Below are 20,915 nucleotides of genomic sequence, written 5' to 3'. Positions count from 1 at the left end.
GAAATTCTCATACATGTATTTACAAATTGCCTGTTATGAAACATTTTTTAAAACCCTTTGATTTAAAGAAAATATTTTTTAGTAGCAATGAGAAAATATTTGGTATTGTAGAAAACAAACACCATTGTTTAATGATGATTTTTAAAAACTGATTAAATTTACAAAGAGAGAAGAAGGGGAGAGGGAGAGAGAGAAAGAAATCCATTTGTTCCATTTATTTGCATTCATTAGTTGATTCTTTTAAAAAAATTTTTTTTAATTTATTTTTAGAGATAGGGTAAGGGAAGGAGAAATAGAGTGAGAGAAACATTGATGCCTGAGAGAAACATCAATCAGTTGCCTCTTGCATGCTCCCCAACCAGAGATGGCCCCACAACCCAGGCATGTTTCCATCATGGTTGGTTCTTGTGTATGTCTGACAGGGATTGAACCCACAACCTTGGCATATTTGGAGGATGCTCTAACCAACTGAGCTACCTGACCAGGGCTTGATGATGAGATTTTATTTTTTTGATTGTTAAATGTGTTTTATCTTAGGTAGTCATGTCTTTTCAATATTATTTACAAGTTGGTTAAACATTATCTTTTACAACATTACTTTAGGAGTATCTGATTTTAATCTTCGTGTTGCATTGCAAACACTTTTGAAAGAGTACTGTGAGGTGTGCAGATCTCCCAAAGAGAACAAGTTTTGTAGTTTTCTGCAGACATCTAAGGTTCGACCTCGAAAGAAAGCAAGAAAGTACCTGTATGCAGTAGGTAAGAACCTCTTTTAAAAAGTAATAGAAATTATCTCTATTGTAGGAATTTTAAGGATCAAAACCTTTTAATATATTGTTGTTATTATACATTTCAAAATATTCAAGTATGTAAAATAGACACTTAATTTCCATACAGGCTCAGATTATAAATTGCAGCTACTATAATACAATGAACACATCCAAGAGTAAATAGCTACTCTTCTGACATCTATTATTCTGTGATCTATTCTTTTGGGTTCTTAGATTATTCATTATTGTCAATAGCTAACTAAAGAAATATTACTTTAAAAATTGAAAATTTGTATTCTAGTGAAATATAAGGAAAATAAACCTCAAAAATATTACACTATTCATAGTGTCTTATATAGTTATTAGGGATGATGGAAACTAGTGGTCTCCAAAGTGTGGGTGTGCAGGATAATCCAGAGGCATATCAGATAAACATAGTAAAACTCTTTTTATTTAAAAGCATTAAACCTCATCAATATTTGATATATACATATAGACAGATTTGACCAGATTTTTATATATAATTTATATATAAATAAATTCTGTATAATTATACATGTAATTAAATGTATAATTTTATGTATGCTATGATATATAAATAGGTAATTTTTGAGTGCATGGTAAACTTCTTTAATGATGGGATGTGCAACCAAACCAGAGTTTCAACTCACTATTTTTAATTGAAATAGACACTAATAGAAGCCATAATGAAACTTTTTAACTAGACAGATAACCAGCTCCTAGATTTATGTTTTAGCTAATATTCTATTATAACCAAGACCAGGTAGTAGAATACTGTGGTTAACTCATTGCATTTAAGCCATAATCTCTCAGAACTTGGCACATTTATGAATAGTATGTGTATATATGGCAGGCTCTAAAGCTTTTATTCCTTGCTATGAAATAGGTAATACTGAATGTCTAGATGTAGAAGGCTAGATTTTTCTCCTTACTACCATTTCCATATTTAGCAATAAAGGATCTGCCATGTTCCTCTTATCCTTCCTTTGTTCAGGTGGATATACTCGATTGCAAGGGGGTCGTTGGAGTGACAGCAGAGCCCTCAGCTGTGTAGAACGTTTTGACACTTTTAGCCAGTACTGGACCACTGTGTCTTCACTTCATCAGGCTCGATGCGGGCTGGGAGTAGCAGTTCTGGGAGGAATGGTGTACGCTATTGGAGGTAATAATGATAATGTCGTATTTTCCTTATTAGTCTCTAGCTGTAAGTTGACTGAATTCTTATATGCCATATATATATTGCTAGGTACTATCATAGATACAGTTGTGCTTATACATAGATACAGTTGTGCTTATTAAATATTTATTGAATAAATGAGTGAAAAAAGAAACATAAGATATTGAATATTTCAGACTAGAGGGATACTGTGATTTATCATAAGGCAGAATACTTAGGTTTGATTTTACTGAAAAGTTGCCCATAAAATGTGGCATCAAAATTTAGGCCAACATTTATAAAAACTTTTAAATTCTTAAAGCTGCATTACAACTTTTTAAAAATTTTTTAAAGATTTTATTTATTTATTTTTAGAGAGGGAAGGGATGGAGAAAGAGAGAGAGAGAAACATCAATGTACAGTTGCTGGGGGTCATGGCCTGCAACCCAGGCATGTACCCTGACTGGGAATCGAACCTGCGACACTTTGGTTCCCAGCCCGCGCTCAATCCACTGAGCTACGCCAGCCAGGGCATACAAATTTTTAATTAAGTTATCTGGACAGTGGGATATTTAAAAAACTGGTCAACTAGACGTTATGATATATTTCTTGATTGAAATTGTGTTTTCTGAAAATATTCTGAATTATAAAGTGGTTAATAAATAAAATTAAATTTGAATGTTGGAGGGAAATAATTACAGAAAGATGTAAAGAGAAGAAATGCTGACACTTAACATCAATATTTACTTCTGGATAATTTTGTTGTTATAGCAACAAATCAAGATAGTTAATCTCTAACCCTTATAGCCAGTCTTTTTGTTTTATTTCTGTGAGTCAGTCTAAAACACTAAAAATTGTATGTCAAAAATGTTGTTGTTTTCTGACTATAATACTGTCAGTAGGGAATAGTTTATTTTTATCCTTTGGAAAGGACATAATTATCCCTCAAAAACTTCATTAAATCAGTAAATTTGATGGTGCATATGAAAATCCCAACAAAGACTTTAAAGTTTTAAGCCTTAAAACCATAGTTCTATATAATCTTTGACTAGAACTCTAATAGTTCTTTTTATGTATATATTTTGGCAATTGTGGATAGTTTCCTTGCATGAACTCTCCTGTTTAACCTAGGGTCACGGTGTCCCATGTGATACTTGCATATATATGTATCCCCTTTCCTAAAGCCACAGAGTATTTATGGGGGCTCTTCAAAAATGCTATGACTTTTCTAGCTGTTATTAATACTACCAGCATTGCTATATTAAGATTCCTCATTATATAATTTTAAAATAATTTTTATTATCAAAGTAATTCAGGTTTGTTGTAGGAAATTTTGCTAAAACCAAAGCATATTAAAAAAAAATGCTGTAGCTAGTGTTGGCTTAGTGGGTTTAGTGCCAGACTACAAATCAAAGGGTCGTCAGTTCGATTCCCAGTCTAAGGCACATGCCTGGATTGTGGGCCAGGTCCCTGGTTGGGGACACTCGAGAGGAAACCACACATTGATGTTTCTCTCCTCTTTCTCCCTCCCTTCCCCTCTCTAAAATACATAAATAAAATCTTTTAAAAGGGAGGGAGGGAAGGGAAAAGAAAATAAAGCCCTGAACTGTGTGGCTCAGTTGGTTGGGCATCCTCCCACAAAGCAAAATGTCACTGATTCAATGCCCAGTCACAGCCCATGCCTAGGATATGGATTCAATCCCAGCTGGGGGCACATATGAGAGGCCACTGATTGATGTTTCTCTGTCACATCAATGTTTCTCTCCCTCTCTTCTTCTCTCCCTTGCCCTCTCTCTAAAAATAAATACATAAAAATCTTTAAAAAGTGCCCTGGCTGGTGTAGCTCAGTGGATTGAGTGTGGGCTGTGAACCAGAGGGTCGCTGGTCCGATTCCCAGTCAGGGCACATGCCTGGGTTGCAGGCCAGGTCCCCAGTGGTAGGTGTTTGAGAGGCAACCACACACTGATGCTTCTCTCCCTCTCTTTCTCCTTCCCTTCCCCTCTTTCTAAAAATAAATTTACAATTTTTTAAAAAATCTTTAAAAAGCAATAAAAAAAGAAAAATCACCCATATTATAATTATACCATCCAGAAATAATCACAGTTAATAGTTTAGTTTATTTCCTTCCAGATACATATCTGGGTTAATTTTCTAAATACTACTTTTAAAAATTAAGATACCATAAAATTCACCATTAGTGTATACAGTTCAGTGGTTTTTAGTATATTCACCAAGTTGTGCAACCATCACCTCTAATTCCAGAACATTTTCATCACTTCAAAAAGCCATTCTTATTATTTGGGGAAAATTTTATATCTGTGTAGGGAACTGTTTAGTCAACTTCCCCCCAGACTCCAGCCAAGGGTCAACCTCGCAAAGGAGGCCTTTCTAAGGATAGGCAGTCTTGGGCCTGCTATGTTAACTCTTTTCTACACAGTAGGAGTTTTGTATTCATTCAGGATTCTAGGCCCTTATAAAGTTGTATGCGCTGCAAATATCTTTCCTACTCTGCTGCTTCACCTTTCACACTCTTTATGGGATCTTTTGATAAACAGATGTTTTTAATTTTAATGTAGCCAACTCTATTTTTTTTCTCTTTATGTTCAGTGTTTCTTATATGCATGTATATATTTATATATTTATTATCCTCACCCAAGGACAGTGTATTGTTTTGAGAGAGAGAGGAAAGTAGGAAGTGAGAGAGGGAGGGAAACATTGATGTGAGAAAGAAACACCAGTTGGTTGTCTCTCATATGCACCCCAGCTGAGACTAAACCCTCAACTTAGGCATGTGCCCTAACCAGGAATTGAACCGTGACCTTAAGTTTATGGAACAAGGTTCCAACCAACTGAGCCACACTGGCCAGGGCTCTTGTACTTTTTTAAAGAAATCCTTCTCTACTCCAAAGTCACAAAGATACATACCTTTATTGTTTTCTACAATTTTGTAGTTTTTCTGTTTACATTTATATCTGTAATCTACCTGGATTTGCGTTTTTATAAATAGTGTGAGTAAGGAACCAGTTTTTTTTTATATCTATATAAACAATTATCCTAGCATGGAAAAACTTTTTTTGCCACTGCTCTGTAGTACACAGAGTCATATATCAAATAATTACATATGTATGGATCTATTTCTAGATTTCTGTTCCATTGGTCTCTTTGTCTATCCCTATATTAATTACTAAAGTTCTATTTTAAGTCTAATAAGCTTATCTGATAAGGCAGTTTCTCAACATTATTTTGTGAGAGTACTTGGACCATTGTACTTCCCATTTCAATTTTAGAATCGGTTTGTTTTTTAAAATAATACTGTATGATTCCACTTATATGGGGTACTTAGAGTAGTCAAAATCATAAAGACAGAATATAATAGTGATTTTCAGGGGTTGGGAGGGAAAATGGGGAGTTTTTGTTTAATAGGTATAGTTTTAGTTTGATAAGACAGAAAGAGTTGTGGGATGGATAGTTGTGATGGCTGCACAACAATATGAATGTGTTAACATCACTGAACTATAAACTTAAAAATTGAGATTGTAACTTTTATATTGTGTTAAATGTAATCCAATAAAAAAGAAAGGATATCTGCCCTGGCTGGCGTAACTCAGTGGATTGAGCGCGGCCTGTGAACCAAAGTGTCACAGGTTCAATTCCCAGTCAGGGTACATGCCTGGGTTGCAGGCCATGACCCCCAGCAACTGCACATTGATGATTCTCTCTCTCTATCTCCTCCCTTCCCTCTCTAGAAATAAATAAGTAAATAAATCTAAAAAAAAAAAGAAATGCATTTAAAAAAAGAAAGAAAGGATATCTTAAAAATTGGGATTAAATTATAGCTATAAATCAGTTTGGGGATAATCGTCTTTACATTGGCTCTTCTGATTCATGAAGGTGATACATTTCTTCACTTATTTAGATATTCCTTATTTACAATTTTATTTAAGTAGCACTGGCCAGTGTGGCTCAGTTGATTGGAGCTTTATCCCATGCACCAAAAGATTGCTGTTGATTCCCTATCAGCACACATACCTGGCTGTGGTTAGGTCCCAGTCAGGCGTTTGCAGGAGGCAATCAATCAAAATTTCTCTCTCTCTCTCTGTCTTTTTCCTCTCTCTCTCTCTCTAGAATCAGTGAATATATCCTTGGGTAAGGATTAAAAAAGAAAACAATTATTTAAATAAAGTTTGTAGCCCTGACTGGTGTGGCTCAGTTGGTTCGACATCAACCTGCAAAGTGAAAGGTCACCAGTTCATTGCCAGTCAGGGTACATGCCTGAGTTGCGGTTAGGTCCCTGGTCGGGGTACATATGAGAGGCAACTAATAGGTGTTTCTCTCTCACATCATGTCTCTCTCCTCTTTCTCCGTCCCTTCCTCTCTCTCTAAAAATAAATAAATAAAATATTTAACAAATAAACAAATAAATAAAGTTTATAAATTTTAACCATAGAGGTCTTGTACAATATTTGATTAGATTTACTCCTAGGTATAGTATATTTTAAAATTCTATTCTGTGTATCATTTTTTAAAAGATTTTATTTATTTATAGAGAGAGGGGAGAGGAGGGAGAAGAAGAGGGAGAGAAACACAGATAGGCTAGAGAAACATTGATTGGTTGCCTCTCACAGAACCCCAACTGGAAAACTGGCCTGCAGCCCAGGCTTGTATCAAACTAGCAACCTTTTGCTTTGAAGGACAACGCCCAAACCACTGAGCCACACCAGTCAGGACTTAAGTGATATCTTTTTTTAAAGTTTCATTTTCTATTTGTTGCTAGATAAGGATTACATTAAAACTCAAATTTTATAAGAGTCAAAATGCAAATTATATGGATTGTTTGGTGGTAATAGATAATAGGAAGATTATGTCATTGCTTCATTAAATGGAGTTTACTAAATAATGGTGCTATGATTTCAAAATAACATGCTGAGCAAATGAATTTAATAAATAGTATAAATCAGATATAATAGTTGAATTTCTGACAACATGGAATGCTACTGTATATTGTAAATATGATGCTAGGCTATTAGCATCAGTAAACCTCCTCATATGTGTCTCTCTTATTTAACTCAGGTGAAAAAGATTCAATGATTTTTGACTGTACTGAATGCTATGATCCAGTTACTAAACAGTGGACAACTGTAGCTTCAATGAATCACCCCCGCTGTGGCTTGGGAGTATGTGTCTGTAATGGGGCTATCTATGCTTTGGGTAATTATGCTATTCACTTAAGGATATCTAATATTATTTAAATTCTATTTTTAAATTATATTTTATTGATAATTCTATTACAGTTATCCCAATTATTCCTCCTTTGCCCCCCTCCACCCAGAACCCTCTACTTCCTCAGGCAATTCCCACACCATTGTTTGTGTCAATGTCATATATATAAGTTCTTTGGCTACTCCATTTCCTATACTGTACTTTACATCTGCATGGCTATTCTATAACTACCTATTTGTATTTTTTAAATATTTTTCTTTCTTTCTTTTTTTTTATAGAGAGGGGAAGGGAGAAGGAAAGGGAGAGAAACATCAATGTGTGAGAGAAACATAGATTGTTTGCCTCTCACCTGCCCCCAACTGGAGACCTGGCCCCCAACCCGGGCATGTGCCCTAGCTTGGAATGTAACCAGCAACACTTCCATTTGCAGGCCAGTGCTCAATCCATGGAGCCACACCAGCAAGGGCCCTAATTGTATTTCTTAGCCACCTCACCTCTTCACCCATCCCTAAAAACTCCCCTCCCATCTGGCAAATCTTCTCTTGTTATCTGTGATTCTGTCTCTGTTTATTTTGTATCCTTAGTTTGTTTTTTAGATTCAATTGTTAATAGATATGTATTTATTGCTATTGTATTTTATTGTTCATATTTGATCTTTTTCTTTTTCTTAAATAAGCCCCTTTATCATTTCATATGATAATGTTTTGGTGATGATGAACTCCTTTAGTTTTTTTCTTGTCTAGGAAGCTCTTTATCTGCCCTTCAATTCTAAATGTTAGCTTTGCTGGGTAAAGCAATCTCGGCTGTAGGTCCCTGCTTTTCAGGACTTTGAATATTTGTTGTCAATCCCTCCTAGCCTGCAACGTTTCTTTTGAAAAATAAGCTGACAGTCTTATGGGAACTCCCCTATAAGTAACTAACTTCTTTTCTCTTGCTGCTTTTAAGATTCTCTCTTTATCTTTAACCTTTGGCATTTTAACTATGATGTGTGTTGGAGTGAGCCTGTTTGCATCTACCTTCTGTGCCTCTCTGTGCTTCCTGGACTTGCATGTCTATTTCCTTCCCTAAATTAGGGAAGTTTTCTTTCATTATTTTTTCAGATAGATTTCCAATTTCTTGCTCTTTCTCTTCTCCTTCTGGCACCCTATGATGTCAGTGTTAGGTCATTCAAAGTTATCCCAAAGACTCCTTGCACTATCCTCTTTTAGGTACTTAAGGTGTGCCCTCCATGTGAGCTGAGTATGTCTTCCTCTTGTAGTTGAGCCTTGATTGGTGTTGGCAGGTCAATGGGAGGATTTACCCAGGCCAGTCAGTTGCAAGGACTGACTGTAATCATTGCCCGCTAACCTTCACCCTCCATGGAGGATTAACTGTGCAGGGTCAGGGTGGTGGTGCTCTAATATGGTCTGTAGCTGTCCACTGGCTGTGCAGGCTCTGGGATGTCCTGGTTGTTGCAGGCGAGGTCATCCCCCACCTGCATTCTACCTGGGGCAACCCTGCATGAGCTATAAACCAGTATGAGATGGCTTGGAGATGTATCTGGGCTTGGAGATGCCCAGGTGAAGCCAAGCTATGAATCTAAGATGGCTAGTGCTAGCACTGGGCCTGGGGCCACTTAGCAACAGGTACAGGGGCTTGGGGCTTAATGAGGCCAGCTGTTTCTGGTTTGAGAGGATTTAAGAAGTTGTGAAGCATGAGCTAAGACCAGCCATTCATATGAAAAAGTCATGGTTAAAAGTTTGGTGAGCCTGTAAATTGGGTGGGACAAATCTCAGGGGATCTTATGGGCAGGGAAAACAATGTCAACCAGGTTGATGGAGTCTCAGATATGGCACCCACCTGCCAGCTTGTGGCTCTGTGGGGGGAGGGTTCAAAAAAAGGACAACAGCCTCTGCCAGTCTTTCTCTCTGGTAGAAAGCAGTCTCCTAGCTCCCACCTTGATGTCAGACACTTCAGTTCCTCCCTGTGTGCCACTGGTGTCTTTCAAGCTGCTACCCAGGTGCTGGAGCTCAGAGGGAGTGAATCTGAGTAAGTCCATGAATAGGTTCTTTAAGGGGAACTGCTTGGGACTCTAGAAATTTCTTCTACTGACTCAATCCCTGCAGGTTTTTGCAGGCAGAAGTTATGGGGACTTATCTTCCTGACACTGGAACCCTGGGCTATGGGGTCTGGTGTGAGGCTAGGACTCCTTGCTCCCAAGATATATTTCCCAAATTTTTATCCACCATAGGTGAATATAGGACCAGCCCATTTCACGTCTCTGCCCCTCCTACCAGTCTGGATGGATGTGGTTTCTTTAATTCCATAGTTGTCAGACTTGCATTCATCTCAGTTTCTGACAGTTCTGAGTGATGGTTGTTCTACATTTTAGTTGTAATTTTAATGTAGTTGTGCAAGGAGGTGAACCATGTTTACCTTTGCTGCCATCTTGACCAGAAGTCTGTTATTTAAATTCTTAATCAGATTCTGATTACTTCAGAAATTTTCCTTCACTCCCATAAAAAACTTGTATCCTTTCAGGTTTATAAATTCTTATTCTGAAAATAGTATTACTTGGGGAATATTATCAAATGTGGAACTCTTAGAGATGGAGATAAAATATATAGATGAGATGTCCAATGAAGCACTTTAGCTGATAGTTAAATTTCATGATTATTAAGCATTCTGAATATGCAGAAGTTGTTTTAAAAGATAGTTTTGTAAAAATAATGAAAGTTTTGTGAAATGCCAAATTTCCTATGCAATATGTTGAAGTGTTTGTTTTTTGTTTTATATTAAATCTCATGTTGAAAAGGCAGAGGGTTAAAAAGTCTGAATTCTACTCACAGTCAAATTGAAACTTCTCATGTGATCTTGGACAAATAACCCCTCTGTTCCATGTAATAATCACCCATAATATGAAGTTGTAAGATCAAAAGTTTCCTAAGGTTTTTTGATAATTAAGATTCCTTTATTCCAGACATAAAATTTTTCTCTTTGGTTACAGGTGGATGGGTTGGAGCTGAGATAGGGAACACCATTGAACGATTTGATCCTGATGAAAATAAATGGGAAGTAGTTGGCAACATGGCTTTGTCACGCTACTACTTTGGCTGTTGCGAAATGCAAGGTGATTATTGTATAAAATATTTTTCCGGAAAAAATATATTTTTAGAAACTGAGCTTGAGGCTTCATTTACATAGAAGTATAGTTTATGTTAGTATTAAATGGTTAACACTAACAATATTGAAGTTCGGTTTTTATCCTCTTATTTTTGTATTTCTGTATTGCCAAAATAATCAGTTTTTTCCAAAATGAACAAAGCTAGAATTTAAATTCCAAATAGGCAAAAATACTTGACTAGCACAATAAGCATTTAAAAGTCATTCTTTATTGTTAATAATTTTCTTTCCTATGCAGGCCTTAGTAAGTGTTTCTAAGGAGGGAGAGAATATCAAAAAGAATCATCACAGTCTCTTCTTATAGGCTGCTTCAGTGTTATTTTTAAAGGATGCATTGTGATTCAGTCCACACAGAATATAATGCCATGATAGATTTGAAATATATTGTACCAAATATTAAAGTGGTATACAGACATTATTTTAATTGTCTACTATACCTGAGAGGTAGTAAGCACTGTCAAATAAAACCTGATTCTCTGTCCAGAGTTGGAGAGCAGAGTTATATTTACCTGCAGAGTAGGAAGCAGCCTGGCCATTGTTATATGACAACTCAGCCTGCTTTATTCCCAGCTCAAGTTCTTCCTGCTTTGTGAGTACCTTCTCAGATTTACACTAGCATTTAATGTTCAAATTACATGGTGCAGACTATATTCTGTTATTTAATATTACAGTATTCTTTAGTTGTTTTATATTTATTATCTTTATCTTCCCAGCTAAAATCAGACCTACAGAAGCATCCTGGAGATTATCTATTTTAATGCCTTTATTTATAAGTGAGGAAGTTGAAGATTAGAAAGGCTGTGAATTGTCTTTTTTCATAGCTGGTTACTGACAAAGCTGGAGCTAGAACCCAAGTTTATTAATGTTTAGCTCACATTTCTTAAAATGCCATTTAACTTCTCACTTTCAGAACATGGGAAACACACTGGGCACTCAAAAATGATGATAGATGGTCAGAGCCATTAGTTTCAGTCAAATTTAAAAAGGGACTGTGTGAATTGCATTCTATTGTACTCTCTATTTTATGTCCATCTGAACAATAGGTAGGCTGTCACCAAACACAGTCATGCCATTCCCAGTTACTAAAGTGCGTGTTTTTTAGGGGGGGGGAGTCCCTTTCCCTCTCCTTTTTTACCTATTCATGATAGCAGTGCATCTGGAAATTGAGATCATCACACAGACAATAAGATGGGAAATCCTTATCTGACATTTAATAGCATCATTAGGTTCTTTGAAAATTCAATTCCACTTTAAATTCATACCCCTAATTCATAATAAGTCCTACTTAAATATAGCATCAGCACAACAAACTGAACTTGCAACTATTGCTTTGCTAATTATTATATCCTATTTTCTATAGCATCTAAACAAAAGTATTTAATTTCCAGGTTTAATTTATGTAATTGGGGGCATCAGCAATGAAGGAATAGAGCTTCGTTCTTTTGAAGTTTATGATCCACTTTCCAAGCGTTGGTCTCCACTTCCTCCAATGGGAACCAGGAGAGCATATCTTGGGGTGGCTGCACTCAATGATTGCATCTATTCTATTGGAGGATGGAATGAGACACAAGATGCTCTTCATACTGTAGAAAAATATTCCTTTGAAGAGGTAGGTTGGATGATTTCAAATATTTAGTATCCCGTTATTCTTTTAATGTCTATAAGATCTGTAGTGATGTGCATTCTTTCATTCATGTCATTGATCATTTGTAGTTTTTTTTCTCTTTTCCTTCAAAGAACTAATTTTTGGCGTCATTAGTTTTGTTGTACTGATTGGGCACCTTCTATTTAATTCTTTTCTGTTCCTTTTCCCCCCCTTTCTTCCATTTGTTTTAGGTTTAATTCACTCTTATTTTTCTAGATTCTTAAAGTGGAAGCTTAGATTATTGATTTTCAGAACTTTCTTTTTCTGTAATGTAAACCTTTAAAGCTATAAATTGTTTCAAGCACTTTTTTAACTGCACCCCACACATTTTGGTATGTTCTTTTTAAAAAATTACTTACTTACTTACTTACTTATTTTTAGAGAGAGGGGAAGGGAAGGAGAAAGAGAGGGAGAGAAACATCAGTGTGTGGTTGCCTCTCATGTGCCCTCTACTGGGGACCTGGGGACCCAGGCATTCATCATAGGAATCAAACTGGCAACCCTTTGGTTCACAGGCCGCTTACCTACTGAGCTACCCCAGCCACAGCAGTATGTTTTGTTTTAATAGCATTCATCTCAAAATAACTTCTGATTTCCCTGGCAAGGTTTTTTGTCGTTTTTGTTTTTTTTTTTTTTTTTTGGACCAATAAGTTGTTAGAAGTATGTGTTTTAATTTCAAAATATTTGGGGATTTTCTAGTTATCTTTGTGTTACTGATTTTTAATTTAATGTCATTGTGATCAAGAAGCATACTTTGAATGATTTCTGTTCTGGTAAATGTTTCATGTGTACCTGAAAAAATTTGTATTTTGCTGTTGTTGAGTGTAGTGTTCTATAAATGTCAGTTAAGTCAAGTTGACTAGTGTTGATCAAGTCTTCTCAACATGTCTGATTGTTTTGTAAATTAGAAGTGTTGGAACCTCCACCTGTAATTATGGATTTGTCTGTTTTTACTTCCATTCCTGTCAGGTTTTGCTTCACATTTTAAATCTGTGTATTGGGCCAGGCCAGGTGTCTGTCTCACTTGGTTAGAGTGTTGCATCCTGATACACCAAGTTTGCAGGTTTGATCCCTGTTCATAGCACATACAAGAATCAACCAGGGAAGGCATGAATGGGTGGAGCAACAAGTCAATGTTTCTCTCTCTTTTTCTTTCTCTCTCTGAAATCAATTTTTAAAAAATGAATTTCTGTTATGAAGTCTCTAAACATTGAAATTATGTCTTCTTAATGAATTGATCTTTTTATAATATGAAGTATTTTTCTTTACCGCTGGTAATAATCTTTGTTCTGAAGTCCACTTTGATATTAATGCAACCATTAATATAGCCAATTTATGTTTTGATTAGTATTTTCATGGCATGTGTTTTTTCCTTCTACTTCAATTCTGTGTCTTTACATATAGTTGTAGCCTATGTTTTTTATGCAGTTTAACAGTCCCTGACTTTCACATGGAGTCTTTAAAATTTCTATTATATATATGTAATATAGTTGCAGATGTGGTTGGTTCTTAGACTTCTCTTTTGCTGTTTTTTTATTTGTATAATCCGTTCTTTGATACCTTCCCCCCATTTTTCTGTCTTTAGATTGATTATTTTAGTATTCCATTTTATCTCTTTTCTTTTCAGTTACCTCTATCTCTTTACCTTTTTCCCTAGTGGTAGCTTTAGGGGTTACATTATGTCCATATATTTTTTTAATGTATCAAATCTAACTTCAAGTAATATCATACGACTTCACTTTCAATGTAAGAAACTTGCAAAAACATACTTTCATTTCCCACTCCCATCCTTTGTGCTGGTTTATTTCTGTATGTGTTGTAAACTCCACAGTATTTTGTTACAGTTACTTAAATAGTTATATCTAAAATATTTTTAATGAGAAAGTTCTGGTAATTATGTATGTATTTACCATTTCTAGTTCTGTTTATTTTTTTGTGTAGAGCTAAGTTTGTATCATATCATTTTCTCTTAGCCTGAAGAATTTTCTTTATTGTTTCTTTTAGTGCTGGTCTACTAGCAATGATTCTCTTAGCTATCATTTTCTGGAACTCTATTTTTCCACCTTCACTTTTGAAGATATTTCGCTGAGTAAAGAGTTATAGATTGTTATAGATTGTTTGTATTTCTCCTATTTATTTTTTTAAAGATGTTATTTATGTATTTTTAGAGAGAGGCGAGGGGAGGCAGAAAGAGAGGAGAGAAACTCCTCTCTTACTCCCCGCAACCAGGGAATGGGCTGCAACCCAAGCATATGCCCTAAACATGAAACTAGCAATCTTTTACTTTGCAGGAAAACGCCTACCAACGGAGCCACACGAGTCAGGGCATATTTACTATTATATTATTTATTTTTCTTTTTTAAAAATTATATTTAATTAATTGCACTATAACAGTTGTTCCAATTTTTCCCCTTTGTTCCTCCTCTACCCAGAACCCTCTGCTCTCTCAGAAAATCCCCACACAATTGTTTGTGTCCACTGGTCATGTGTACAAGTTCATTAGCTACTCCATCTCCTGTACTGTACTTTAAATCCCAATGCCTATTCTGTAACTACCTATTTGTACTTCTGAAGCCCCTCATCTCTTCACTCATTCCCCCACATCCCCCTCTCATCTGGCAACCATCAAAATGCTCTCTGTATCCATGATTCTTTCTCTATTCTTGTTTCCTTAGATTGTTTTTTAGATTCAGTTGTTGGTAACATATTTATTGCCATTTTATTGTTCCTAGTCTTGATCTTTTTCTTCCTTTTTCTAATTTTAAATAGTTATATATTTATTTTTAGAGAGAGAAGAAGGGAGAATGAGAGGGAGAGAAACATCAGTGTGTGGTTGCCTCTTGAGTACCCCCTACTGGGGACCTGGCCCCCAACCCAGTAATGTGACTTGACTAAGAATGGAACTGGCAACCCTTTTGTTCATGTCGGCACTCAATCCATTGAGCCACACTAGCCAGGGCTTTTTCTTTTTCTTAAATAAGCCCCTTTATCATTTCATATGATAATGTTTTGGTGATGATGAACTCCTTTAGTTTTTTTCTTGTCTAGGAAGCTCTTTATCTGCCCTTCAATTCTAAATGTTAGCTTTGCTGGGTAAAGCAATCTCGGCTGTAGGTCCCTGCTTTTCAGGACTTTGAATATTTGTTGTCAATCCCTCCTAGCCTGCAACGTTTCTTTTGAAAAATAAGCTGACAGTCTTATGGGAACTCCCCTATAAGTAACTAACTTCTTTTCTCTTGCTGCTTTTAAGATTCTCTCTTTATCTTTAACCTTTGGCATTTTAACTATGATGTGTGTTGGAGTGAGCCTGTTTGCATCTACCTTCTGTGCCTCTCTGTGCTTCCTGGACTTGCATGTCTATTTCCTTCCCTAAATTAGGGAAGTTTTCTTTCATTACTTTTTCAGATAGATTTCCAATTTCTTGCTCTTTCTCTTCTCCTTCTGGCACCCTATGATGTCAATGTTAGATCATTCAAAGTTATCCCAAAGACTCCTTGCACTATCCTTTTTTGGATTTTTAAAAAAATTTTATAGCCCTGGCTGGCGTAGCTCAGTGGATTGAGCGCGGGCTGGGAACCAAAGTGTCCCAGGTTCGATTCCCAGCCAGGGTACATTCCTGGGTAGCAGGCCATAACCCCCAGCAACTGCACATTGATGTCTCTCTCTCTCTCTCTCTCTTTCTCTCTCTCTCTCTCCCCCCCCCTTCCTTCCCTCCCTAGAAATAAATAAATAAAATCTTAAAAACAAAACAAAACAAAAAAAATTTATTTATTTTTTTTTTTTAGAGAGGGAAGGGAGTGAGAAAGAGAGAGAGAAACATCAATGTGCGGTTGCTGGGGGCCATGGCCTGCAACTCAGGCATGTGCCCAGACTGGGAATTGAACCTGCGACACTTTGGTTTGCAGCCCGCGCTCAGTCCACTGAGCTACACCAGTCAGGGTTTGATTTTTTTTTTTTTCTTGTTCTGATTGGTTGTTTTTTTTTGCTTCCTTGTGTTCCATATCATTAATTTGGTTCTTGGCTTCATTCACTCTACAGTTGTTTCCCTGTATGTTGTTCTTTACTTCAATTACTGTATCCTTCATTTCTGACTGAATATTTTTTATGTTGTCAAACTCTGCATGTGCTAGATTACTTATTTCCGTTTTGTTTAGTTCTTTTCCTGGAGTTTTGATCTGTTCTTTCATTTGGGCCTTGTTTCTCTGTCTTCTCATTTGGGCAGCCTCCCTGTGTTTGTTTCTGTTTATTAGGTAGAGCTGCTATGATTCCTTGTGTTGGTAGTGTGGCCTAATGTTGTAGGTGTCCTGTAGGGCCCCGTGGCACAGTCTCCCCTATCACAGAAGCTCAGCACTTGAGGTGTGCCCTTCATGTCGGCTAAGTATATCCTCCTCTTATAGTTGAGCCTTGACTGCTGTTGGTAGGTCAATGGGAGGGATTTACCCATACAAGTCAGCTGCCAAGTACTAGCAGCAGCCAGCTGCTGACTGTGACCACTGACCACCAACCTCCTCCCTCTTTAGAGGATCCACCTAGCTGGGCAGGGTGGTGGTGCTCTGATGTAGTTTGTAGCTGTCTACTGGGTGCTCGGGTTCTAGGGTTTCCCATGTGGTGTGGGCCAAGGTCAGCTACTACCTTTGTTCTCCTCAGGACCTCCCAACATGAGCTAAAAGGCAATCTGCAGGTGGCTGATACTTGTTGTTGGGTGTTGGATTTGGAGGTTCTTAGGCAAAGCCACCCTGTGAACCTAGGCTGGCTGCTGCTCGGGCTGGGCCTGGGCCACATTGCAGGAGGTATTGGAGCTGGGGGTTCACTGAGACTGGCTATTGCTTGTTTGAGAGGATTTAGGAAGTTGTGAAGCATGGGCTAAGACCAGCCATTCATATGGGAAAGTCATGGTTAATAGTTTCGGTGGGGTTGGGTGGCATGGAGCCTTGGGAAAACACCAGAGTGGGGCAAACAGTGTGAGCCAAGTTGATGGAATCTCAGATATAGCTCCTGCCTGCTGGCTCTGGCTGTGTGGGAAGAGGATTCAGAAAAGGAGCAGTGGCCGCTGCCTACCATTCTATTTGGGAAAAAACTGTCCCCCAGCTCTCACCCTGATGCCAGATACTTCACTTCCTCCCTGTATGCCACTGGTTCCTTTCAAGCTGCTACCCTGGCACTGGAGCTCAGAGGGAGTGAGTCTGAGTAAGTCCATGTGCGGGTCTTCTCAGAGGAACTGCTTGGGATTCTAGCATTTTCTTTCACTTACTGAATCCCTGCTGGTTTTTACAGCCAGAACTTATAAGGCTTATTTTACTGGCCCTGCAACCCTGGGTTGTGGGGCCTGGTGTGGTGCCAGGACTCCTTGTTCCCAAGGTATCCCTCCTGAATTTTTATCCACCACGTGTGGATGTGAGACCAGCCCATTCCATGTGTCCTCCCCTCCTTCCAGTCTTGATGGATATGGTTTCTTTAATTCCATAGTTGTCTGACTTCCATTGAACTCAGTTTCTGATGGTTCTGAGTAACCGTTCTATAACATAGTTGTAATTTTGATGTGGTCGTGCAAGGAGTAAGCTGTGTTTACTTATGCCTCCATCTTGACTGGAAGTCAGACATCTTTATATTGGCTTATTGATCACTTATACATCTTTGAAGAGAAACATATTCAAGTTTTATTTTCAAATGGATTACTTATTCATCTTTTTATAGTTGAGTTGTAAGCATTCTTATGTATTCTAAGTGCAAGTCCTTTGTCAGATACACAATTTGTAAAAATTTTCTCCAATTCTCTGGCTTCCTTCCCTTTCTTTATGGTATCCTTGGAAACACAAAAATTTTAAATTTTGATGTTCAATTGATTTTTTCTGTTGTTGCGTGTGCTTTTGGTGTCATACCTAAGAAACTATTGATTAATTCAAGTTCATGAAGATTTATGCCTACACTTTTTTTTCTAAGAGTTTTATAGTTTTAGCTCTTATAGTTAGGTCTTTGATTAATTTTTGAGTTAATTTTTTTATGTAGTGTGAGGTAGGAGTTTGCCTTTATTCTTTTACATGTGGCTAGGCAGTTATTCCAGCACGATATATTGAAAAGACTATTCTTTTCTTTTGGATTGTCTTGACACCTTTGTTCTAAGTCAATTGATCATAACTGTGAGAGTTTATTTCTAGCCTCTTAATTTTATTAATTTATTTATATGTCTATTCTTATCTATATGTCTATCCTTATGCCAGCGCCACAGTGTTTGAATTTACTGTAGCTTTCTAGTATGTTTTGAAATCAGCAAGTGTGAGTTCTCCGGCTTTGTACTTTTTTTTTTTTTCATCTTGAAATAGGGACCTTTCTTTTTATTTTTTAAGTATGTTTTATTGATTTTGCTGTTACAGTTGTCCCATGTACAACTTATGAGTTGTACATGTAAGTTCTTTGGCTTCTCCATTTCCTATAGTCTTCTTAACCTTCCCCTTTCTATTTTATACCTACCAATTTTGCTTCTTATTTCCTGTACCTTTCACCCATTCTCCCTCCTCCCTCTCCCCACTGATAACCCTTCACGTGATCTCCATTTCTCTGGTTCTGTTCCTGTTCTAGTTGTTTGCTTAGTTTTTTTAGTTTTTTTTTTAAGTTCATTTGTTGATAATTGTGAGTTTATTGTCATTTTACTGTTTATAGTTTTTCTTTTAAAGATTTTATTTATTTATTTATTTATTTTAGAGAGAGAAGGGAGGGAGAGCGAGAGAGAGAGAGAGAAACATCAATGTGCGGTTACTGGGGATTATGGCCTGCAACCCAGGCATGTACCCTGGCTGGGAATCGAACCTGGAACACTTTGGTTCCCAGCCCGCACTCAATCCACTGAGCTACGCCAGCCAGGGCTTGTTTATAGTTTTTCTTAAATAAGTTTTTCTTTTTCATAGATAAGTACCTTTAACATTTTATAAACTAAGGGCTTGATGATGATGAACTCCTTTAACTTGTCCTTCTCTGGAAAGCACTTTTTTCTGCCCTTCCATTGTAAATGATAGCTTTGCTGAATAAGTAATCTTGGATGTAGGTCCTTGCTTTTCATGATTTTCAATATTTCCTTCTAACCTCTTCTTGCCTGCAAGGTTTGAGAGATCAGCTGCAGATTTTATGGGAACTCATTTGTAGGTGACTCTCTTCTTTTCTCTTGCTGCTTTTAAGATTCTCTCCTTAACTTGGTCTTTGGCAATTTAATTATGATGTGTCTTGGTGTGCTCCTCTTTGGGTCCAGCTTGTTTGAGAGTCTGATCTTCCTGGACCAGTATGAGACACTCAGAAATTCCTGGACTTGTATGTCTATTTCCTTCACCAGATTAGGAAAGTTTTCTTTATTATTCTTTCGAATAAGTTTATAATTTCTTGCTCTTTCTCTTCTCCTTCTGGCACCTCTAAGATCTGAATGTTGGAATGTTTGAAGTTATTGAAAGGTTCTTAAGCCTCTCCTCATTTTTTTGCATTCTGTTTCTTCATTCTGTTCCAATTGAGTGTTTATTTTTTCCTTTTGTTCCGTATCATTGATTTAAGTCCCAGTTTCTTTCCTTTCACTGTTGGGTCCTATATATTTTTCTTTATTTCACTTTGTATAGCCTTCACCTCTTCCTTTATTTTGTGGCCATACTCGATCATTTCTGTAAGCATCTATTTACCAGTGTTTTGAATTCTGCATCTGATAGGTTGGCTATTTCCTTGTCGCTTAGTTCTTTTTCTGGAGTTTTGATCTCTTCTTTCATTTGGGCCATATTTCTTTGTCTCAGTGCACCTATTATGTTGTAAGGGCAGAGCCTTGGTATTTGCCAGGATTGGGCAACCCACTTCACTGCGTTGTGGCGCTGTATTTGGGGTAGGGATCAATGCCACTTGCTTTGCTTCTACTCTGCTTTCAGTCACTTCCTCCACTTCCCACAAGTGAATTGCTTCCTTCCAGGTGGTGCTCTGGTGCTGATTCCCAGATGGGTGGGCTTGTGTATGTTCTAGGACCCTGTGGGCTTCTCCAGCAGATTCTCATGTGAGACTGGCAGTTTCTCCCACTGCTGCAATCCCCACAGATTTTTATAGCCAGAGGTTTTGAGGCTTTAGTTCCTCACACTGGAACGCTGGCTTGCACAGTCTATCTCACTCCCCAGTTGTCTGTCCTGGTTTATCCAAATGCAAATATGGGACTACCTGGTCCTCCAGCCTCCACCTCTCCTTCCCAGTCTGCCAGCTACCCCCTTGCCATGCATTCTCTCTGCTCTGGCTGACCATCTTCACACCTCCTACCAGTCTGGATGAATGTTTCTTCTTTAACTCCTTGGTTGTTGGGCTTCCATACAGTTTGATTTTCTGGCATTTCTGGTTGTTTTTTGTTTTTAAATTGGTGTTGTCCTTCTTTTGGTTGTTGAGGAAGCAAAGCATATCTACCTATGCCTCCATCTTGGCCGAAAGCCTGTACTTAAAAAAAAAAAAGTATTTAGCTTTGGTTTCTTGAATTTCATATGAATTTTAGGATCAGCTTGTTAATTTCTACCAAGAAATCAGCTGGGTTTTTTGATAAGGATTACATTGAATTTGAGATCAAGTTAGGGAGTATTGCCTAACTATTTTAGGTGTTTTAATCTTGAACATAAGATGACTTTCCATTTATTTAGGTCTTCAATTTATCTCAACAGTGTTTAATAGTTTTTAAGAGTTTTCAGTTTTTTGCACTTTATTGGTTAAATTTATTCCTATTTTATTTCTTTTGAACCTATTGAAGATTGAACTGTTTTCTTAACTTTGTGTTTAAGTTTTTCATTGCTGGTGTAGAGAAATTCAGTTTATTTTTGTCTGTTGATCTAATATATTTTAACCTTGCAGCACTCATATTTTGGGGTTTTTTTTGTGTGTGAATTCCTTGGGATTTTCCATATGTAAGATCATGTCACCCTGGCCAGGTAGCTGAGTTGGTTAGAGC

At 37.2% G+C, this 20,915-nt stretch overlaps 1 protein-coding gene across 4 annotated transcripts in view; it reads left to right on the top strand.

Annotated features, from left to right (window-relative positions):
* Positions 1-20,915, top strand: part of LOC114496533 (intracisternal A particle-promoted polypeptide) — a 41,838-nt gene that overhangs the window by 12,678 nt on the left and 8,245 nt on the right. For 3 of the 4 annotated variants that reach the window (XM_036026001.1, XM_036026000.1, XM_028512077.2), the window contains 5 exons: positions 604-759; positions 1,786-1,953; positions 7,018-7,155; positions 10,154-10,276; positions 11,718-11,938. In XM_036026001.1, the coding sequence (XP_035881894.1) occupies positions 604-759; positions 1,786-1,953; positions 7,018-7,155; positions 10,154-10,276; positions 11,718-11,938 (806 nt within the window). The remainder of the gene's footprint in view (positions 1-603; positions 760-1,785; positions 1,954-7,017; positions 7,156-10,153; positions 10,277-11,717; positions 11,939-20,915) is intronic. The other variant, XM_028512078.2, reaches the window with a different exon arrangement.

This window comes from Phyllostomus discolor, chromosome 5 (assembly GCF_004126475.2).
Source record: "Phyllostomus discolor isolate MPI-MPIP mPhyDis1 chromosome 5, mPhyDis1.pri.v3, whole genome shotgun sequence".
NCBI lineage: Eukaryota > Metazoa > Chordata > Mammalia > Chiroptera > Phyllostomidae > Phyllostomus > Phyllostomus discolor.
This window is presented reverse-complemented; position numbering and strand designations above follow the sequence as displayed.